Source organism: Echiichthys vipera (genome assembly GCF_963691815.1).
Source record: "Echiichthys vipera genome assembly, chromosome: 17".
NCBI lineage: Eukaryota > Metazoa > Chordata > Actinopteri > Perciformes > Trachinidae > Echiichthys > Echiichthys vipera.
In genome coordinates, this window is record NC_139842.1 from 798,737 (window position 1) to 821,236 (window position 22,500).

At 40.8% G+C, this 22,500-nt stretch overlaps 2 protein-coding genes across 3 annotated transcripts in view; one reads left to right on the forward strand and one right to left on the reverse strand.

Moving 5' to 3' along the window:
- LOC310959458 (MBT domain-containing protein 1-like) overlaps positions 1–5,547 on the forward strand; it is a 14,157-nt gene extending 8,610 nt beyond the window's left edge. For both annotated transcript variants that reach the window (XM_083930811.1, XM_083930812.1), the window contains 6 exons: positions 34–181; positions 282–364; positions 908–1,145; positions 2,363–2,428; positions 2,565–2,753; positions 4,112–5,547. In XM_083930811.1, the coding sequence (XP_083786937.1) occupies positions 34–181; positions 282–364; positions 908–1,145; positions 2,363–2,428; positions 2,565–2,753; positions 4,112–4,239 (852 nt within the window). In that variant the 3' untranslated portion in view covers positions 4,240–5,547. The remainder of the gene's footprint in view (positions 1–33; positions 182–281; positions 365–907; positions 1,146–2,362; positions 2,429–2,564; positions 2,754–4,111) is intronic.
- A 15,471-nt stretch (positions 5,548–21,018) lies between these two features.
- LOC310959862 (nucleoside diphosphate kinase B-like) overlaps positions 21,019–22,500 on the reverse strand; it is a 5,371-nt gene continuing 3,889 nt past the window's right edge. The window contains exon 5 of the mRNA XM_083931346.1: positions 21,019–21,199. Within this exon, the coding sequence (XP_083787472.1) occupies positions 21,082–21,199 (118 nt within the window). The 3' untranslated portion in view covers positions 21,019–21,081. The remainder of the gene's footprint in view (positions 21,200–22,500) is intronic.

Here is a 22,500-nt window from a genome sequence, read left to right on the forward strand (position 1 = left end):
TTGACCAGCTGATTGACCACCTGTCCTCCTCAGGTCCTGGCGGACGGGTACCTGATGATCGGTATCGACGGCTCGGAGGCGGCCGACGGCTCCGACTGGTTCTGTTATCACTCCACCTCCCCGTCCGTCTTCCCCGCCGGCTTCTGTGAGATCAACGACATCGAGCTGACGCCGCCCCGAGGTAAAGCGCCGCCGCAGGGGACACGTCCCCCAAACTTGTCAGATACCAACATTTCTAGCCGTGTGTGTCCCTGGGTGAACGTGTGTGTTGTGTCCGTCAGGTTACAGCGGTCTGCCCTTCACCTGGTTCGAGTACCTGAAGCAGAGCAAGTCTGTGGCGGCTCCGGTCCACCTCTTCAGCAAGGTGAGACCACATCTGAGGCGTCCTCGGCTCCAACAGCCGCCTCACATTTCACACGGGTTTGATTCCTTAACTGATGAAGTACCGGTGACAGTTCGCCGTGATACAGCCGCCTGTCATTCATCATGCCGTCTAGCATTAGCTCCAGCCTCTGATCCTGGATCAGGTCTCAGGGGCAGCAGCTCCAGCCTCTGATCCTGGATCAGGTCTCAGGGGCAGCAGCTCCAGCAGGGACCCCAAACTTCCCTTTCCCGGGCCACATTAACCAGCTCTAACTGGGGGATCCTGAGGCGTTCCCAGGCCAGTGTGGAGATCTAATCTCTCCACCTGGTCCTGGGTCTTCCCCGAGGCCTCCTCCCAGCTGGACGTGCCTGGATATAGTTTACAATTCCTCCATGAGCAGCAGCAGAAATCCCATTTTTATATTTATGATCTTGGTCACCGCGGCAACGGAAACCGTCCTTTAAACAGGCGATAAAGTTTAAATTAAACCTGTTGTTTTAATGTTTGATCTAAAGTCCCGTCTCCGTCTCCGTCCCCCGTCAGGACGTCCCTAACCACGGTTTCCGTCCCGGCATGAAGCTGGAGGCCGTGGACCTCATGGAGCCCAGGCTCGTCTGCGTCGCCACGGTGACTCGCATCGTCCACCGGTTGCTACGGATACACTTCGACGGCTGGGAGGACGAGTACGATCAGTGGGTGGACTGTGAGTCGCCCGACCTGTACCCCGTCGGCTGGTGTCAGCTGACCGGGTACCAGCTGCAGCCCCCCGCGGTGACGGCAGGTAAAGAAGTCGCAACTCTGAGAATAAAGTCGCAACGCTGAGAATAAAATCGCAACTCTGAGAATAAAGTCGCAACTCTGAGAATAAAATCGCAACTCTGAGAATAAAGTCGCAACTCTGAGAATAAAATCGCAACTCTGAGAATAAAGTCGCAACTCTGAAAATAAAGTCGCAACTCTGAGAATAAAGTCGCAACACGTAGAGAATAAAGTCGCAACTCTGAGAAGAAAGTCGCAACTGTGTGAATAAAGTCGCAACTCTGAGAATAAAGTCGCAACACGTAGAGAATAAAGTCGCAACTCTGAGAAGAAAGTCGCAACACGTAGAGAATAAAGCCGCAACTCTGAGAAGAAAGTCGCAACTCTGAGAATAAAGTCGCAACACGTAGAGAACAAAGTCGCAACTCTGAGAAGAAAGTCGCAACTCTGAGAAGAAAGTCGCAACACGTAGAGAATAAAAACGCAAGTTTTTGAGAAAGTCATAACATTTACAGACTAAAGTCGTAACATTTAGAGACTAAAGTCGTAACATTTAGAGACTAAAGTCGTAACGTTTAGAGACTAAAGTCGTAACATTTAGAGACTAAAGTCGTAACATTTAGAGACTAAAGTCGTAACGTTTAGAGACTAAAGTCGTAACATTTAGAGACTAAAGTCGTAACATTTAGAGACTAAAGTCGTAACATTTTGAGACTAAAGTCGTAACATTTAGAGACTAAAGTCGTAACATTTAGAGACTAAAGTCGTAACATTTTGAGAATAAAGTCGCAACATTTAGAGACTAAAGTCGCAACATTTAGAGACTAAAGTCGTAACATTTAGAGACTAAAGTCGTAACATTTTGAGACTAAAGTCGCAACATTTTGAGACTAAAGTCGTAACATTTAGAGGCTAAAGTCGCAACATTTAGAGACTAAAGTCGTAACATTTTGAGAATAAAGTCGCAACATTTTGAGAATAAAGTCGCAACATTTTGAGAATAAAGTCGCAACATTTTGAGAATAAAGTCGCAACTCTGAGAAGAAAGTCGCAACATGTAGAGAAGAAAGTCGCAACACGTCGAGAATAAAGTCGCAACATTTTAGGAATAAAGTCGGAATAAAGTCGTAATTTTTTGAGAGTAAAGTTGTAATAAAGTCGTAACATTTTGAGAGTAAAGTCGTAATAAAGTCGTAGTAAAGTCGTAGTAAAGTCGTAACACCCGTGTTTCTGTTCCAGGCTCCAGAGAAGCGTCGGCGTCCAAACAGAGGAAGAAGTCTCAACATTACAAAGGACAGAAGAAAAGTACGTCTCCACGACGCAAACGTTTATTTATGTTTAACTTTTAAAGAACGTAGAAAATAAAACATTTAGAAACAAAAAAAGATCGTAGATAATTCACGCTGAACGCATTTCCGCCTGTTTCACCTCCTGCTCTCAGAGAGGAAGCTGCCCATCGCTAAGCGTCCCATCAGCCTCTCGGGTGCCGTGGTAACCGGCGTCCCCAGGAGCCTGTCGGGAGACGAGAACGAGACGCCGCCCGATTACCCATCACCCCCTGCTCCGGCCTCAGCAGCCCAGCCCCCCTCCGCCGACCCAGACAGCAGCCCGGACACCGAGGCGGGGGCAGGTACGCGCACACGCCAAATACAAAACACCACAAAGACGTTACCGTATTCTCCGCACTATAGGAGCACCTGGAAACCTCCACATGTCTCAGTGCTCCTTATAACCCGGTGCTCCTTATAAATGGACCAATATTGAGCCACAACAGGTCTCCAACTACGGTGAGCAGCCGCCGACTCTATTTCCCCCGTAGAAGAAGTAACGCGCGGTGCATGTTGAGATATACGACTGCGTGAAGCGTGCCGTTTCATTTCCATGTGTGTGTTTGTGTAAAGAGCCCAAAATGGCTCCTGTTAAGAGACACGCTTACGACGCAGAGTTTACACTCAAGGCCATTAGTCACGCAGCAGAACACGGGAATAGAGCAGCAGCCAGAGAGTTGAACATGAACCAATCAATGGTGCCGAAGTGGAGGAAGCAACAAGACGACCTGCGCCGAGTAAAGACGACTAAACAGAGTTTAGAGGGAACAGAGCGAGACGGCTGCAGCTGGAGGACAAACTCCAACAGTGGGTTGTTGAACAGAGAGCAGCAAGTAGAAGAGTCCGTACGATCACTGTTCCACTGAAGGCAACAGCGCTAGCACGCTAACTTAGCATCAATGAGTTTAGAGGCGGTCCTTAACGTGACCCCAGCCTCCACTGTAGCGTCTGTTCTATGACCTTATAATGTGGAAAATACGGTATTTGTCATTTTACTGCAGTAAACGAACTGAATACTTCCACTTTGGGAGTGTTTTCAGTGTTAACAGTGAAAGGAAGGCTTGTGTTTGGATAACGTGACGTCACAGAAGCATAGAAATAAAGAAAAGGCCCGGGCCGAGTAAAGAACCCTGTGGGACGCCACAGAAGTTGGAGGCTGAAGATAATAAAGAGGATCTGCTCGATAAATATAAGAAAACGAACGTCGTTGTTTCAGGAACGTGTTCAGCCAACACAGGTGGACTGAGTTCTTTAGTACCGTGTTTTACCGCATAGAACAGACGCTACAGTCGAGGCTGGGGTTACGTTAAGGACCGCCTCTAAACCCATTGATGTTAAGTTGGCGTGCTAGCACGAGTAGCATGCAGCTGCAGACCCGGAGCACAAGCCCCTGACTTGAAAAAAAAACTTTTGCGTCACTTTTGTCAAGCAAGGGGCTTGTGACAAGTGAGGGGCTTGTGCTCCGGGTCTGCAGCTGGACAGTAGCGTGCTAGCGCTGTTGCCTTCAGTGGAACAGTGATCGTACGGACTCTTCTACTTGCTGCTCTCTGTTCAACAACCCACTGTTGGAGTTTGTCCTCCAGCTGCAGCCGTCTCGCTCTGTTCCCTGTTCATTTCTGATTAAACTTCATGTTTCAGAGACTCTTCTTTGTTTCTGCAGGTTCACAGATCAAAGACGAGAACGTGGAGTTTTCTTCTGAACCGACGGAAACGGAAACCAACGGATCTTCTGGAGACTTCTCTGCCGGCCCGGACCAGCAGGACCAGCAGGAGCAGGAGGACCCGTAGGACTCGTAGGCGTCACCCGTCAGTCTCTACTCTCATCAAACTCGTCTCCTGTGGTTTCATCTGTTTTTAGCTTCATGTCGGTTCTGTCTCTCCGTGTCCGGTCGGAGCAGGAAGTGGCTCAGAAAAGTTCATCCACACGTATTTACCCTCATCTCATCTCCAGCCTCTGGTCCTGGATGTGCGTCCGTCCCGTGCTCCGTGTTTTAGGGCACTTGTCCCCCCCTCCGGGCCCGACGGACGGACAGACAACTTCATTTATGAGGTCGTCGTAGCAGCGGAACAAAACAACCAGAAATATAAACTACAACAAGAGTTCAGTGTCGCACATTTAAAACACTTTATTATAATAAACTATAAAGAGAGAAAGGTGCATTTTTAAAGACAGTGTTAAGATTTAATATGTTTTAATATCGAAGTCTCAGCCAAACCATGAAAAACGTGACATTTATATTCTGGAAAATACGGAAATATTCTCCTCACTTCAGCAGGAGACGTGTTTTGTATTTGTTCAAATATAATAACAAAAGAAAATGCTCCAAAAGTTACAAAGATAATTGATCCAGAGCTGTAGTTTCTCTGCGGGTCCGACCGGGCGCTGATTCTTCATTTCCTTAAGTCCCACCGGACTTTTTTTGGGTTTCCCCAAAAACGAAAACGTCTTTTTCAAAGTGTCGATTTCACAGAAACCAAATGTTCCTGTTTCTGTGAACGTGTCTCCGTCTCTTCTGACCGAGTAAAAAACTAGAATACAGAAACAATTACAGATAAAAAAGCAAAAGGAGGCGAAAAAAGCAGTAAAACAGAAACTTTTCTAAGAGGATTTTTAGTCTTTGTTGTTTCCGTGTTCGTGTCGTGCGTTCGAGAGCCACGACGCTCCGCGCTCTTATAACAGTGATGCTGTGTAATGTCATGTTGAGATTAGCAGTCATTTAAAACCTCGTGTGTGTGATAAAGTGCATGTGATGCTGTGGTTTCTGTGTGTTCAAGAGTTCAAGAGTGACAATAAGCTAACAAATCATATCAAAATAAAGCTAACGTAACATAAATAATATCAAAATCAAGCTAACAGATCATATCAAAATAAAGCTAACGTAACATAAATCACATCAAAATAAAGCTAACGTAACATAAATCACTTCAAAATAAAGCTAACGTAACATAAATCCTATCAAAATCAAGCTAACCTAACATAAATCATATCAAAATCAAGCTAACGTAACATAAATCATATCAAAATGAAGCTAACGTAACATAAATCACATCAAAATCAAGCTAACGTAACATAAATCATATCAAAATCAAGCTAACAGATCATATCAAAATAAAGCTAACGTAACATAAATCACATCAAAATAAAGCTAACGTAACATAAATCACTTCAAAATAAAGCTAACGTAACATAAATCCTATCAAAATCAAGCTAACCTAACATAAATCATATCAAAATGAAGCTAACGTAACATAAATCATATCAAAATGAAGCTAACGTAACATAAATCACATCAAAATGAAGCTAACGTTACATAAATCATATCAAAATAAAGCTAACGTAACATAAATCATATAAAAATAAAGCTAACGTAACATAAATCATATCAAAATCAAGCTAACGTAACATAAATCATATCAAAATAAAGCTAACGTAACATAAATCACTTCAAAATAAAGCTAATGTAACATAAATCATATCAAAATAAAGCTAACGTAACATAAATCATATAAAAATAAAGCTAACGTAACATAAATCATATCAAAATCAAGCTAACGTAACATAAATCATATCAAAATAAAGCTAACGTAACATAAATCACTTCAAAATAAAGCTAATGTAACATAAATCACATCAAAATGAAGCTAACGTAACATAAATCACATCAAAATGAAGCTAACGTAACATAAATCACATCAAAATGAAGCTAACGTTACATAAATCATATCAAAATAAAGCTAACGTAACATAAATCATATAAAAATAAAGCTAACGTAACATAAATCATATCAAAATAAAGCTAATGTAACATAAATCATATCAAAATAAAGCTAACGTAACATAAATCATATCAAAATAAAGCTAACGTAACATAAATCACTTCAAAATGAAGCTAACGTAACAAATCATATCAAAATGAAGCTAACATAACAAATCATATCAAAATAAAGCTAACGTAACATAAATCATATCAAAATAAAGCTAACGTAACATAAATCATATCAAAATTAAGCTAACACAGCATAAATCGTATCAAAATAAAGCTAACGTAACATAAATCACTTCAAAATAAAGCTAATGTAACATAAATCATATCAAAATAAAGCTAACGTAACATAAATCACTTCAAAATGAAGCTAACGTAACATAAATCATATCAAAATAAAGCTAATGTAACATAAATCACTTCAAAATAAAGCTAACGTAACAGAAATCATATCAAAATAAAGCTAACGTAACAGAAATCATATCAAAACAAAGCTAACGTAACAAATCATATAAAAAATAAAGCTAACGCGGCCGTTCCGGGTTCCGATGTTTTGAATCCGCGTTGTTACAGAATCACGCGTTAGCAAGCGTCTGTTTTCCATTGTTAGCGTTCAGCGTCCGTGTGAAACCAGCAGGAAGTGAAAGATGTTTCGTTAAACTCGTTCTCTTCGTAAACGTCGTCACGGTCGGAAGAAAAAACACTTTTCGTTCTAAAAAAAACAGGAAAACGCAATAAAAACAAACGTTTGCAATAAAGAGATTAATGTCGTTTGAGTGTCGTCGTGTTTTTTTAACGCTCGAGTTTCAGAACAAACGTCTTTTTATGTGAAACTCCAACTCGTGCGCGTTCTTAACGAGTTTACAGCAACTATTAAAATATCGAATGTGAAGTAAAACAATCGATAAAACGCGACGTAAATGCGATAAAATCATGAGTCATCTATTGCTCCTAACGAGCAGATTAGAGCTCTGAAAGGTTTTTTCTTATTCTTTATTTTTATTTGTCCATCGTAGCTGCAGCGCTAACACGATAGTTTATAAGCTAACATGTTAGATTATAAACTAGCACGTTAGATTATAAGCTAACACGTTAGTTTATGAGCTAACACGTTAGATTATAAGCTAACACGATAGTTTATAAGCTAACATGTTAGATTATAAACTAGCACGTTAGATTATAAGCTAACACGTTAGTTTATGAGCTAACACGTTAGATTATGAGCTAACACGTTAGATTATAAACTAGCACGTTAGATTATAAGCTAACACGTTAGATTATAAGCTAACACATTATATTTTAAGCTAACACGTTAGATTGTAAACTAACACGTTAGATTATAAACTAACACGTTAGATTATAAGCTAACACGTTATATTTTAAGATAACACGTTAGATTATAAACTAGCACGTTAGATTATAAGCTAACACGTTAGTTTATAATCTAACTTGTAAGCTTATAATCTAACACGTTAGATTATAAGCTTACAAGTTTATTAAAAAGTTACTAAAAGAGAAACAAGCTAGTTTTTTTAGCTAGCTGTGACTTTTTATCATGATTTTGACAATAAAAATATTTTTCCGGAACTGGAAACAACGTTAGCGCCCGTCGCTCTGATGGAGACGTGTTTACGAACGTTCAGAATTTTATTTTCCTTTGATTCGTTTTAAAAACGTAAAAAACAAAGGTTTTGTTTTGTTTTGTTGCTTTAAAACACAAAAACACTGAAAAGCTGCTTTTCATTGAAGTGGAAACAGGAAGTTTGGTATTTATTGAACTTTTAAAAACAAATAAAAGTGTAAAACACTTTAATCGTGTTTGTGTCGCTGATGAAAACATTTCAACGTTTTTAAATATTTATCTGCGTATTTAAGTGTGACGTGAAATTTCACGATGCTTTTTAAAAACAGCAGATTTTCGCAGCATGTTTGTGACGAGTTTGACTTTAATGAACTTTTTTATGAAATAAATAAATAAATAAAAGTCACGAGAACGAACGTTTCTGAAGTTATTGTGTTTTTATTTATGACTCAGTTTTTTTATTTCAGCGAAAAACTCCACTGAAGAGGACTTTAGCACACGTTTATGCTCCTAGAGGACACTTTAACACACGTTTATGCTCCTAGAGGACACTTTAACACACGTTTATGCTCCTAGAGGACACTTTAGCACACGTTTATGCTCCTAGAGGACACTTTAACACATGTTTAAGCTCCTAGAGGACACTTTAGCACACGTTTATGCTCCTAGAGGACACTTTAACACATGTTTAAGCTCCTAGAGGACACTTTAACACACGTTTATGCTCCTAGAGGACACTTTAACACATGTTTATGCTCCTAGAGGACACTTTAACACACGTTTAGGCTCCTAGAGGACACTTTAACACACGTTTATGCTCCTAGAGGACACTTTAACACACGTTTATGCTCCTAGAGGACACTTTAACACACGTTTATGCTCCTAGAGGACACTTTAGCACACGTTTAGGCTCCTAGAGGACACTTTAACACACGTTATGCTCCTAGAGGACACTTTAACACACGTTTATGCTCCTAGAGGACACTTTAACACACGTTTATGCTCCTAGAGGACACTTTAGCACACGTTTATGCTCCTAGAGGACACTTTAACACACGTTTATGCTCCTAGAGGACACTTTAACACACGTTTATGCTCCTAGAGGACACTTTAGCACACGTTTATGCTCCTAGAGGACACTTTAACACACGTTTATGCTCCTAGAGGACACTTTAGCACACGTTTATGCTCCTAGAGGACACTTTAGCACACGTTTATGCTCCTAGAGGACACTTTAACACACGTTTATGCTCCTAGAGGACACTTTAACATACGTTTATGCTCCTAGAGGACACTTTAGCACACGTTTATGCTCCTAGAGGACACTTTAACACACGTTTATGCTCCTAGAGGACACTTTAGCACACGTTTATGCTCCTAGAGGACACTTTAACACACGTTTATGCTCCTAGAGGACACTTTAACACACGTTTATGCTCCTAGAGGACACTTTAGCACACGTTTATGCTCCTAGAGGACACTTTAACACATGTTTAAGCTCCTAGAGGACACTTTAGCACACGTTTATGCTCCTAGAGGACACTTTAACACATGTTTAAGCTCCTAGAGGACACTTTAACACACGTTTATGCTCCTAGAGGACACTTTAACACATGTTTATGCTCCTAGAGGACACTTTAACACACGTTTAGGCTCCTAGAGGACACTTTAACACACGTTTATGCTCCTAGAGGACACTTTAACACACGTTTATGCTCCTAGAGGACACTTTAACACACGTTTATGCTCCTAGAGGACACTTTAGCACACGTTTAGGCTCCTAGAGGACACTTTAACACACGTTATGCTCCTAGAGGACACTTTAACACACGTTTATGCTCCTAGAGGACACTTTAACACACGTTTATGCTCCTAGAGGACACTTTAGCACACGTTTATGCTCCTAGAGGACACTTTAACACACGTTTATGCTCCTAGAGGACACTTTAACACACGTTTATGCTCCTAGAGGACACTTTAGCACACGTTTATGCTCCTAGAGGACACTTTAACACACGTTTATGCTCCTAGAGGACACTTTAGCACACGTTTATGCTCCTAGAGGACACTTTAGCACACGTTTATGCTCCTAGAGGACACTTTAACACACGTTTATGCTCCTAGAGGACACTTTAACATACGTTTATGCTCCTAGAGGACACTTTAGCACACGTTTATGCTCCTAGAGGACACTTTAACACACGTTTATGCTCCTAGAGGACACTTTAGCACACGTTTATGCTCCTAGAGGACACTTTAACACACGTTTATGCTCCTAGAGGACACTTTAGCACACGTTTATGCTCCTAGAGGACACTTTAGCACACGTTTATGCTCCTAGAGGACACTTTAACACACGTTTATGCTCCTAGAGGACACTTTAGCACACGTTTATGCTCCTAGAGGACACTTTAACACACGTTTATGCTCCTAGAGGACACTTTAACACACGTTTATGCTCCTAGAGGACACTTTAGCACACGTTTATGCTCCTGGAGGACACTTTAACACACGTTTATGCTCCTAGAGGACACTTTAACACAAGTTTATGCTCCTAGAGGACACTTTTACACACGTTTATGCTCCTAGAGGACACTTTAACACACGTTTATGCTCCTAGAGGACACTTTAGCACACGTTTATGCTCCTAGAGGACACTTTAGCACACGTTTATGCTCTTAGAGGACACTTTAGCACACGTTTATGCTCCTAGAGGACACTTTAACACACGTTTATGCTCCTAGAGGACACTTTAGCACACGTTTATGCTCCTAGAGGACACTTTAACACACATTTATGCTCCTAGAGGACACTTTAGCACACGTTTATGCTCCTAGAGGACACTTTAACACACGTTTATGCTCCTAGAGGACACTTTAGCACACGTTTATGCTCCTAGAGGACACTTTAACACACGTTTATGCTCCTAGAGGACACTTTAACACACGTTTATGCTCCTAGAGGACACTTTAACTTACGTTTATGCTCCTAGAGGACACTTTAACACACGTTTAGGCTCCTAGAGGACACTTTAACACACGTTTATGCTCCTAGAGGACACTTTAGCACACGTTTATGCTCCTAGAGGACACTTTAACACACGTTTATGCTCCTAGAGGACACTTTAACACAGGTTTATGCTCCTAGAGGACACTTTAACACAGGTTTATGCTCCTAGAGGACACTTTAGCACACGTTTATGCTCCTAGAGGACACTTTAACACAAGTTTATGCTCCTAGAGGACACTTTAGCACACGTTTATGCTCCTAGAGGACACTTTAACACACGTTTATGCTCCTAGAGGACACTTTAACTTACGTTTATGCTCCTAGAGGACACTTTAACACACGTTTAGGCTCCTAGAGGACACTTTAACACACGTTTATGCTCCTAGAGGACACTTTAGCACACATTTATGCTCCTAGATGACACATTAACACACGTTTATGCTCCTAGAGGACACTTTAACACACGTTTATGCTCCTAGAGGACACTTTAGCACACGTTTATGCTCCTAGAGGACACTTTAACACACGTTTATGCTCCTAGAGGACACTTTAACTTACGTTTATGCTCCTAGAGGACACTTTAACACACGTTTATGCTCATTGAGGACACTTTAACACACGTTTATGCTCCTAGAGGACACTTTAGCACACGTTTATGCTCCTAAAGGACACGTTAGCAAACGTTTATGCTCCTAGAGGACACTTTAGCACACGTTTATGCTCCTAGAGGACACGTTAGCACACGTTTATGCTCCTAGAGGACACTTTAACACACGTTTATGCTCCTAGAGGACACTTTAACACACGTTTAGGCTCCTAGAGGACACTTTAACACACGTTTATGCTCCTAGAGGACACTTTAGCACACGTTTATGCTCCTAGAGGACACTTTAACACACGTTTATGCTCCTAGAGGACACTTTAACACACGTTTATGCTCCTAGAGGACACTTTAGCACACGTTTATGCTCCTAGAGGACACTTTAGCACACGTTTATGCTCCTAGAGGACACTTTAACACACGTTTATGCTCCTAGAGGACACTTTAACACACGTTTATGCTCCTAGAGTACACTTTAACACACGTTTATGCTCCTAGAGGACACTTTAACACACGTTTATGCTCCTAGAGAACACTTTAACAGACGTTTATGCTCCTAGAGGACACTTTAACACATGTTTATGCTCCTAGAGGACACTTTAGCACACGTTTATGCTCCTAGAGGACACTTTAACACACGTTTATGCTCCTAGAGGACACTTTAGCACACGTTTATGCTCCTAGAGAACACTTTAACACACGTTTATGCTCCTAGAGGACACTTTAGCACACGTTTATGCTCCTAGAGGACACTTTAACACACGTTTAGTCTCCTAGAGAACACTTTAACACATGTTTATGCTCCTAGAGGACGCTTTAAAACACGTTTATGCTCCTAGAGGACACTTTAATACATGTTTATGCTCCTAGAGGACACTTTAACACACGTTTATGCTCCTAGAGGACACTTTAACACACGTTTATGCTCCTAGAGGACACTTTAACACATGTTTATGCTCCTAGAGGACACTTTAACACACGTTTATGCTCCTAGAGGACACTTTAACACACGTTTACTCTCCTAGAGGACACTAACACACGTTTATGCTCCTAGAGGACACTTTAGCACACGTTTATGCTCCTAGAGGACACTTTTACACACGTTTATGCTCCTAGAGGACACTTTTACACACGTTTATGCTCATTGAGGACACTTTAGCACACGTTTATGCTCCTAGAGGACACTTTAACACACGTTTATGCTCCTAGAGGACACTTTAACACATGTTTATGCTCCTAGAGGACACTTTAACACGTTTATGCTCCTAGAGGACACTTTAGCACACGTTTATGCTCCTAGAGGACACTTTAACACACGTTTACTCTCCTAGAGGACACTAACACATGTTTAGGCTCCTAGAGGACACTTTAACACACGTTTATGCTCCTAGAGGACACTTTAGCACACATTTATGCTCCTAGAGGACACATTAACACACGTTTATGCTCCTAGAGGACACTTTAACACATGTTTATGCTCCTAGAGGACACTTTAACACAGGTTTATGCTCCTAGAGGACACTTTAACACAGGTTTATGCTCCTAGAGGACACTTTAGCACACGTTTATGCTCCTAGAGGGCACTTTAGCACACGTTTATGCTCCTAGAGGACACTTTAACACACGTTTATGCTCCTAGAGGACACTTTAACACACATTTATGCTCCTAGAGGACACTTTAACACACGTTTAGGCTCCTAGAGGACACTTTAACACACGTTTATGCTCCTAGAGGACACTTTAGCACACGTTTATGCTCCTAGAGGACACTTTAACACACGTTTATGCTCCTAGAGGACACTTTAACACACGTTTATGCTCCTAGAGGACACTTTAGCACACGTTTATGCTCCTAGAGGACACTTTAACACACGTTTATGCTCCTAGAGGACACTTTAACTTACGTTTATGCTCCTAGAGGACACTTTAACACACGTTTATGCTCATTGAGGACACTTTAACACACGTTTATGCTCCTAGAGGACACTTTAGCACACGTTTATGCTCCTAAAGGACACGTTAGCAAACGTTTATGCTCCTAGAGGACACTTTAGCACACGTTTATGCTCCTAGAGGACACTTTAACACACGTTTATGCTCCTAGAGGACACTTTAACACACGTTTATGCTCCTAGAGGACACTTTAACACACGTTTATGCTCCTAGAGGACACTTTAACACACGTTTATGCTCCTAGAGGACACTTTAGCACACGTTTATGCTCCTAGAGGACACTTTAACACACGTTTAAGCTCCTAGAGGACACTTTAACATACGTTTATGCTCCTAGAGGACACTTTAACACACGTTTATGCTCCTAGAGGACACTTTAACACAGGTTTATGCTCCTAGAGGACACTTTAACACAGGTTTATGCTCCTAGAGGACACTTTAGCACACGTTTAGGCTCCTAGAGGACACTTTAACACACGTTTATGCTCCTAGAGGAAACTTTAGCACACGTTTATGCTCCTAGAGGACACTTTAGCACACGTTTATGCTCCTAGAGGACACTTTAACACAGGTTTATGCTCCTAGAGGACACTTTAGCACACGTTTATGCTCCTAGAGGACACTTTAACACACGTTTATGCTCCTAGAGGACACTTACATGACCAAAAAAGTCAAAATATGACCAAAAAAGTCAAAATATGACCAAAAAAAGCCAAATTATGTCCAAAAAAGCCAAAATATGACAAAAAAACCCCAGATATGATAGAAAAAGCCAAAATATGTCCCAAAAAAGCTAAAAATGTCAAAAAATGTCAAAAAAATGTCAAAAAAAGTTAAAAAATCCAAAAAAAAGTCCAAAAAAGCCAAAAAACGTCCAAAAAAAGACCAAAAAATGTCCCAAAAAAGCCAAAAATGTCCAAAAAAAGCCAAAAAATGTCCAAAAAAACCCCAAAAATGTCCAAAAAAAGACAAAAAATGTCCAAAAAATGTCCAAAAAAGCCAAAAAATGTCCAAAAAAAGACAAAAAATGTCCAAAAAAAGACAAAAAATGTCCAAAAAAAGACAAAAAATGTCCAAAAAATGTCCAAAAAAGCCAAAAAATGCCAAAAAAAAGCCAAAAAATGTCCAAAAAAAGCCAAAAAATGTCCAAAAAAACCCCAAAAATGTCAAAAAAAAGACAAAAAATGTCCAAAACACCCAAAAAATGTTCAAAAAAAGCCAAAAAAAGTAAAAAAAATGTCCAAAAAATGTCCAAAAAATGTCCAAAAAAGTCCAAAAAATGTCCAAAAAACCCCAAAAATGTCAAAAAAATGTCAAAAAAATGTCAAAAAAAAGCCAAAAAATGTCCAAAAAACCCCAAAAATGTCCAAAAAATGTCCAAAAAACCCCCAAAAAGGTACCAAAAAAAACCCAAAAATGTCCAAAAACCCCCCAAAAATGTCCAAAAAAAGACAAAAAATGTCCAAAAAACCCCCAAAAAGGTACCAAAAAAACCCAAAATGTCCAAAAACCCCCCAAAAATGTCCAAAAAAAGACAAAAAATTTCCAAAAAAAGTCCAAAACCCCCCCCAAAATGTACCAAAAAACCCCAAAAAAGTCCAAAAACCCAAAAAATGTCCAAAAAAAGACAAACAAATTCCCAAAAATGTCCAAAAAACCCCCAAAAATGTCCAAAAACCCCCCAAAAAATGTCAAAAAAAAGATAAAAAATGTCCAAAAAACCCCCAAAATGTCCAAAAAACGCCAAAAAATGTCCAAAAAAGCCAAAAATGTACCAAAAAGTGGACATTTTTTGGCTTTTTGGGGGGTTTTTGGACATTTTTGGGTTTTTTTTGGTACCTTTTTGGGGTTTTTTTGGACATTTTTTGGACATTTTTGGGTTTTTTTGGACATTTTTTGGCTTTTTTTTGACATTTTTTTGACATTTTTTTGACATTTTTGGGGTTTTTTGGACATTTTTTGGACTTTTTTGGACATTTTTTGGACATTTTTTTTACTTTTTTTTTGCTTTTTTTGGCTTTTTTTGAACATTTTTTGGGTTTTTTGGACATTTTTTGTCTTTTTTTGGACATTTTTTGGCTTTTTTTGGACATTTTTTGGCTTTTTTTGGACATTTTTTGGCTTTTTTTGGACATTTTTGGGGTTTCTTTTGACATTTTTTTGCTTTTTTGGACATTTTTGGGGGGTTTTTGGACATTTTGGGTTTTTTTGGACATTTTTTGGCTTTTTTTGGACATTTTTTGGCTTTTTTGGACATTTTTTGGCTTTTTTTGACATTTTTTTGACATTTTTTTAACATTTTTGGGGTTTTTTGGAGATTTTTTGGACTTTTTTGGACTTTTTTGGACATTTTTTGTACATTTTTTGGACATTTTTTTTACTTTTTTTGGCTTTTTTTTTGAACATTTTTTGGGTTTTTTGGACATTTTTTGTCTTTTTTTTGATATTTTTGGGGTTTTTTTGGACATTTTTTGGCTTTTTTTGGACATTTTTTGGCTTTTTTTTGGCATTTTTTGGCTTTTTTGGACATTTTTTGGACATTTTTTGTCTTTTTTTGGACATTTTTTGTCTTTTTTTGGACATTTTTTGTCTTTTTTTGGACATTTTTTGGCTTTTTTGGACATTTTTTGGACATTTTTTGTCTTTTTTTTGGACATTTTTGGGGGTTTTTTGGACATTTTTTGGCTTTTTTTGGACATTTTTGGCTTTTTTGGGACATTTTTTGGTCTTTTTTTGGACGTTTTTTGGCTTTTTTGGACTTTTTTTTGGATTTTTTACCTTTTTTTGACATTTTTTTGACATTTTTTGACATTTTTAGCTTTTTTGGGACATATTTTGGCTTTTTCTATCATATCTGGGGTTTTTTTGTCATATTTTGGCTTTTTTGGACATAATTTGGCTTTTTTTGGTCATATTTTGACTTTTTTGGTCATATTTTGACTTTTTTGGTCATGTAAGTGTCCTCTAGGAGCATAAACGTGTGTTAGTGTCCTCTAGGAGCATAAACGTGTGTTAAAGTGTCCTCTAGGAGCATAAACGTGTGTTACAGTGTCCTCTAGGAGCATAAACGTGTGCTAAAGTGTCCTCTAGGAGCATAAACGTGTGCTAAAGTGTCCTCAAGGAGCATAAACGTGTGTTAAAGTGTCCTCTAGGAGCATAAATGTGTGTTAAAGTGTCCTCTAGGAGCCTAAACGTGTGTTAGTGTCCTCTAGGAGCATAAACGTGTGCTAACGTGTCCTCTAGGAGCATAAACCTGTGTTAAAGTGTCCTCTAGGAGCATAAACGTGTGTTAATGTGTCCTCTAGGAGCCTAAACGTGTGTTAAAGTGTCCTCTAGGAGCATAAACGTGTGCTAAAGTGTCCTCTAGGAGCATAAACGTGTGTTAAAGTGTCCTCTAGGAGCATAAACGTGTGTTACAGTGTCCTCTAGGAGCATAAACGTGTGCTAAAGTGTCCTCTAGGAGCATAAACGTGTGCTAAAGTGTCCTCTAGGAGCATAAACGTGTGTTAAAGTGTCCTCTAGGAGCATAAATGTGTGTTAAAGTGTCCTCTAGGAGCCTAAACGTGTGTTAGTGTCCTCTAGGAGCATAAACGTGTGCTAACGTGTCCTCTAGGAGCATAAACGTGTGTTAGTGTCCTCTAGGAGCATAAACGTGTGTTAAAGTGTCCTCTAGGAGCATAAACGTGTGTTACAGTGTCCTCTAGGAGCATAAACGTGTGCTAAAGTGTCCTCTAGGAGCATAAACGTGTGCTAAAGTGTCCTCAAGGAGCATAAACGTGTGTTAAAGTGTCCTCTAGGAGCATAAATGTGTGTTAAAGTGTCCTCTAGGAGCCTAAACGTGTGTTAGTGTCCTCTAGGAGCATAAACGTGTGCTAACGTGTCCTCTAGGAGCATAAACCTGTGTTAAAGTGTCCTCTAGGAGCATAAACGTGTGTTAATGTGTCCTCTAGGAGCCTAAACGTGTGTTAAAGTGTCCTCTAGGAGCATAAACGTGTGCTAAAGTGTCCTCTAGGAGCATAAACGTGTGTTAAAGTGTCCTCTAGGAGCATAAACGTGTGTTACAGTGTCCTCTAGGAGCATAAACGTGTGCTAAAGTGTCCTCTAGGAGCATAAACGTGTGCTAAAGTGTCCTCTAGGAGCATAAACGTGTGTTAAAGTGTCCTCTAGGAGCATAAATGTGTGTTAAAGTGTCCTCTAGGAGCCTAAACGTGTGTTAGTGTCCTCTAGGAGCATAAACGTGTGCTAACGTGTCCTCTAGGAGCATAAACGTGTGTTAAAGTGTCCTCTAGGAGCATAAACGTGTGTTAATGTGTCCTCTAGGAGCCTAAACGTGTGTTAAAGTGTCCTCTAGGAGCATAAACGTGTGCTAAAGTGTCCTCTAGGAGCATAAACGTGTGTTAAAGTGTCCTCTAGGAGCATAAACGTGTGTTACAGTGTCCTCTAGGAGCATAAACGTGTGTTACAGTGTCCTCTAGGAGCATAAACGTGTGTTAAAGTGTCCTCTAGGAGCATAAACGTGTGTTAAAGTGTCCTCTAGGAGCATAAACGTGTGTTACAGTGTCCTCTAGGAGCATAAACGTGTGTTAAAGTGTCCTCTAGGAGCATAAACGTGTGTTAAAGTGTCCTCTAGGAGCATAAACGTGTGCTAAAGTGTCCTCTAGGAGCATAAACGTGTGTTAAAGTGTCCTCTAGGAGCATAAACGTGTGCTAAAGCGTCCTCTAGGAGCATAAACGTGTGTTAAAGTGTCCTCTAGGAGCCTAAACATGTGTTAGTGTCCTCTAGGAGCATAAACCTGTGTTAAAGTGTCCTCAATGAGCATAAACGTGTGCTAAAGTGTCCTCTAGGAGCATAAATGTGTGTTAAAGTGTCCTCTAGGAGCATAAATGTGTGTTAAAGTGTCCTCTAGGAGCATAAACGTGTGTTAAAGTGTCCTCTAGGAGCATAAACGTGTGCTAAAGTGCCCTCTAGGAGCATAAACGTGTGCTAAAGTGTCCTCTAGGAGCATAAACGTGTGTTAAAGTGTCCTCTAGGAGCATAAACGTGTGCTAAAGTGCCCTCTAGGAGCATAAACGTGTGCTAAAGTGTCCTCTAGGAGCATAAACCTGTGTTAAAGTGTCCTCTAGGAGCATAAACCTGTGTTAAAGTGTCCTCTAGGAGCATAAACATGTGTTAAAGTGTCCTCTAGGAGCATAAATGTGTGCTAAAGTGTCCTCTAGGAGCATAAACGTGTGTTAAAGTGTCCTCTAGGAGCCTAAACATGTGTTAGTGTCCTCTAGGAGAGTAAACGTGTGTTAAAGTGTCCTCTAGGAGCATAAACGTGTGCTAAAGTGTCCTCTAGGAGCCTAAACGTGTTAAAGTGTCCTCTAGGAGCATAAACATGTGTTAAAGTGTCCTCTAGGAGCATAAACGTGTGTTAAAGTGTCCTCTAGGAGCATAAACGTGTGTAAAAGTGTCCTCTAGGAGCATAAACGTGTGTAAAAGTGTCCTCTAGGAGCATAAACGTGTGTTAAAGTGTCCTCTAGGAGCATAAACGTGTGTTAAAGTGTCCTCTAGGAGCATAAACGTGTGCTAAAGTGTCCTCAATGAGCATAAACATGTGTTAAAGTGTCCTCTAGGAGCATAAACGTGTGTTAAAGTGTCCTCTAGGAGCCTAAACGTGTGCTAAAGTGTCCTCAATGAGCATAAACGTGTGTTAAAGTGTCCTCTAGGAGCATAAACCTGTGTTAAAGTGTCCTCTAGGAGCATAAACCTGTGTTAAAGTGTTTTCTAGGAGCATAAACATGTGTTAAAGTGTCCTCTAGGAGAGTAAACGTGTGTTAAAGTGTCCTCTAGGAGCATAAACGTGTGTTAAAGTGTCCTCTAGGAGCATAAACATGTGTTAAAGTGTCCTCTAGGAGCATAAACGTGTGTTAAAGTGTCCTCTAGGAGCATAAACGTGTGTTAAAGTGTCCTCTAGGAGCATAAACGTGTGTTAAAGTGTCCTCTAGGAGCATAAACATGTGTTAAAGTGTCCTCTAGGAGCATAAACGTGTTTTAAAGCGTCCTCTAGGAGCATAAACATGTGTTAAAGTGTTCTCTAGGAGACTAAACGTGTGTTAAAGTGTCCTCTAGGAGCATAAACGTGTGCTAAAGTGTCCTCTAGGAGCATAAACGTGTGTTAAAGTGTTCTCTAGGAGCATAAACGTGTGCTAAAGTGTCCTCTAGGAGCATAAACGTGTGTTAAAGTGTCCTCTAGGAGCATAAACGTGTGCTAAAGTGTCCTCTAGGAGCATAAACATGTGTTAAAGTGTCCTCTAGGAGCATAAACGTCTGTTAAAGTGTTCTCTAGGAGCATAAACGTGTGTTAAAGTGTCCTCTAGGAGCATAAACGTGTGTTAAAGTGTACTCTAGGAGCATAAACGTGTGTTAAAGTGTGACTCTAGGAGCATAAACGTGTGTTAAAGTGTCCTCTAGGAGCATAAACGTGTGTTAAAGTGTCCTCTAGGAGCATAAACGTGTGCTAAAGTGTCCTCTAGGAGCATAAACGTGTGTTAAAGTGTCCTCTAGGAGCATAAACGTGTGCTAAAGTGTCCTCTAGGAGCATAAACGTGTGTTAAAGTGTCCTCTAGGAGCATAAACGTGTGTTAAAGTGTCCTCTAGGAGCATAAACGTGTGCTAAAGTGTCCTCTAGGAGCATAAACGTGTGTTAAAGTGTCCTCTAGGAGCCTAAACGTGTGTTAAAGTGTCCTCTAGGAGCATAAACGTGTGCTAAAGTGTCCTCTAGGAGCATAAACGTGTGTTAAAGTGTCCTCTAGGAGCATAAACGTGTGCTAAAGTGTCCTCTAGGAGCATAAACGTGTGCTAAAGTGTCCTCTAGGAGCATAAACGTGTGTTAAAGTGTCCTCTAGGAGCATAAACGTGTGCTAAAGTGAACTCTAGGAGCATAAACGTGTGTTAAAGTGTCCTCTAGGAGCATAAACGTGTGCTAAAGTGAACTCTAGGAGCATAAACGTGTGCTAAAGTGTCCTCTAGGAGCATAAACATGTGTTAAAGTGTCCTCTAGGAGCATAAACGTGTGTTAAAGTGTCCTCTAGGAGCATAAACGTGTGCTAAAGTGTCCTCTAGGAACATAAACATGTGTTAAAGTGTCCTCTAGGAGCATAAACGTGTGCTAAAGTGTCCTCTAGGAGCATAAACGTGTGTTAAAGTGTCCTCTAGGAGTATAAACGTGTGTTAAAGTGTCTAGGAGCATAAACATGTGTTAAAGTGTCCTCTAGGAGTATAAACGTGTGTTAAAGTGTCTAGGAGCATAAACGTGTGTTAAAGTGTCCTCTAGGAGCATAAACGTGTGTTAAAGTGTACTCTAGGAGCATAAACGTGTGTTAAAGTGTGACTCTAGGAGCATAAACGTGTGTTAAAGTGTCCTCTAGGAGCATAAACGTGTGTTAAAGTGTCCTCTAGGAGCATAAACGTGTGCTAAAGTGTCCTCTAGGAGCATAAACGTGTGCTAAAGTGTCCTCTAGGAGCATAAACGTGTGTTAAAGTGTGACTCTAGGAGCATAAACGTGTGTTAAAGTGTCCTCTAGGAGCATAAACGTGTGCTAAAGTGTGACTCTAGGAGCATAAACGTGTGCTAAAGTGTGACTCTAGGAGTCTCTCACTGACACTGACACAGGAACAGTTGTTATCATGAGTCTTTATTGATCATGTGATCGATGAGTCGGCTGCAGGACGCCGTCGTTCACTCGTACAGGAACGTTTGTGCGCACGGGGTGAAGGTGACGAACTCCTCGGGCTTGAACCACAGACCGACCTCACGCTTGGCGTTCTCCAGGGTGTCGCTGCCGTGGATGATGTTCCTGAGGAGGACGACAAAGAATGAGACACAGCTGCTGTGTTTCCTGTGTGTGTCCTGTGTGTGTCCTGTTGTGTGTCCTGTTGTGTGTCTGTTGTGTGTCTGTTGTGTGTCCTGTTGTGTTTCCTGTGTGTGTCCTGTTGTGTTTCCTGTCGTGTGTCCTGTCGTGTGTCTGTTGTGTTTCCTGTTGTGTGTCCTGTTGTGTGTCCTGTTGTGTGTCCTGTCGTGTGTCCTGTTGTGTGTCTGTTGTGTGTCCTGTCGTGTGTCCTGTTGTGTGTCTGTTGTGTGTCTGTTGTGTGTCCTGTCGTGTGTCTTGTTGTGTGGCTGTTGTGTGTCTGTTGTGTGTCCTGTTGTGTGTCTGTTGTGTGTCCTGTTGTGTTTCCTGTTGTGTTTCCTGTTGTGTGTCCTGTTGTGTGTCTGTTGTGTGTCTGTTGTGTGTCCTGTTGTGTGTCTTGTTGTGTGTCTGTTGTCTGTCTGTTGTGTGTCCTGTTGTGTGTCTGTTGTGTTTCCTGTTGTGTGTCTGTTGTGTGTCTGTTGTGTGTCCTGTTGTGTGTCTTGTTGTGTGTCTGTTGTCTGTCTGTTGTGTGTCCTGTTGTGTGTCTGTTGTGTTTCCTGTGTGTGTCTGTTGTGTTTCCTGTTGTGTGTCCTGTTGTGTGCCCTCTCGTGTTTCCTGTTGTGTGTCTGTTGTGTGTCTGTTGTGTGTCTGTTGTGTGTCCTGTTGTGTTTCCTGTGTTTCCTGTTGTGTGTCCTGTTGTGCGTCCTGTTGTGTGTCTGTTGTGTGTCCTGTTGTGTTTCCTGTTGTGTGTCCTGTTGTGTGTCCTGTTGTGTGTCCTGTTGTGTGTCCTGTTGTGTTTCCTGTTGTGTGTCTGTTGTGTGTCCTGTTGTGTGTCCTGTCGTGTGTCCTGTTGTGTTTCCTGTCGTGTGTCCTGTTGTGTGTCTGTTGTGTGTCTGTTGTGTGTCCTGTCGTGTGTCTTGTTGTGTGGCTGTTGTGTGTCTGTTGTGTGTCTGTTGTGTGTCCTGTTGTGTTTCCTGTTGTGTGTCCTGTTGTGTGTCTGTTGTGTGTCTGTTGTGTGTCCTGTCGTGTGTCTTGTTGTGTGTCTGTTGTCTGTCTGTTGTGTGTCCTGTTGTGTGTCTGTTGTGTGTCCTGTTGTGTTTCCTGTTGTGTGTCTGTTGTGTGTCCTGTTGTGTTTCCTGTTGTGTTTCCTGTTGTGTTTCCTGTTGTGTGTCCTGTTGTGTTTCCTGTGTGTGTCTGTTGTGTTTCCTGTTGTGTGTCCTGTTGTGTGTCTGTTGTGTGTCCTGTTGTGT